The sequence below is a fragment of the Myotis brandtii genome, unplaced genomic scaffold (assembly GCF_000412655.1).
Source record: "Myotis brandtii unplaced genomic scaffold, ASM41265v1 scaffold1057, whole genome shotgun sequence".
NCBI classification, from domain to species: Eukaryota; Metazoa; Chordata; class Mammalia; order Chiroptera; family Vespertilionidae; genus Myotis; species Myotis brandtii.
In genome coordinates this window covers 427,064-427,272 of record NW_005353568.1, presented here as the reverse complement: position 1 = coordinate 427,272, position 209 = coordinate 427,064, and the positions used below count along the sequence as shown (strand labels likewise).

At 71.3% G+C, this 209-nt stretch overlaps 1 protein-coding gene across 1 annotated transcript in view; it reads right to left on the bottom strand.

Annotated features, from left to right (window-relative positions):
- Positions 1-209, bottom strand: part of BRF1 (BRF1, RNA polymerase III transcription initiation factor 90 kDa subunit) — a 66,192-nt gene that overhangs the window by 2,900 nt on the left and 63,083 nt on the right. Inside the window, exon 18 of the mRNA XM_014540583.1 lies at positions 157-164. Within this exon, the coding sequence (XP_014396069.1) occupies positions 157-164 (8 nt within the window). The remainder of the gene's footprint in view (positions 1-156; positions 165-209) is intronic.

Genomic DNA, 209 nt, shown 5'->3' with positions numbered 1-209 from the left:
CCCTTGTCCCGGCCAACAGGGCCTGGGTCACAAGCCACAGCCGTGAGCTGGGAAGGGGGTCTGAGCCCCGGGGTAGACAGGAGACCCGCCACCCCGACCACAGCGGCCGAGGCTCTGAGGGGCGCAGACGTGAGATGAGGGCCTGCAGCTACTCAGCCTCGGGGGACTGTCGGGGGCACCGCCCTCCCTGCCTGTTCACGCCGGGCCCT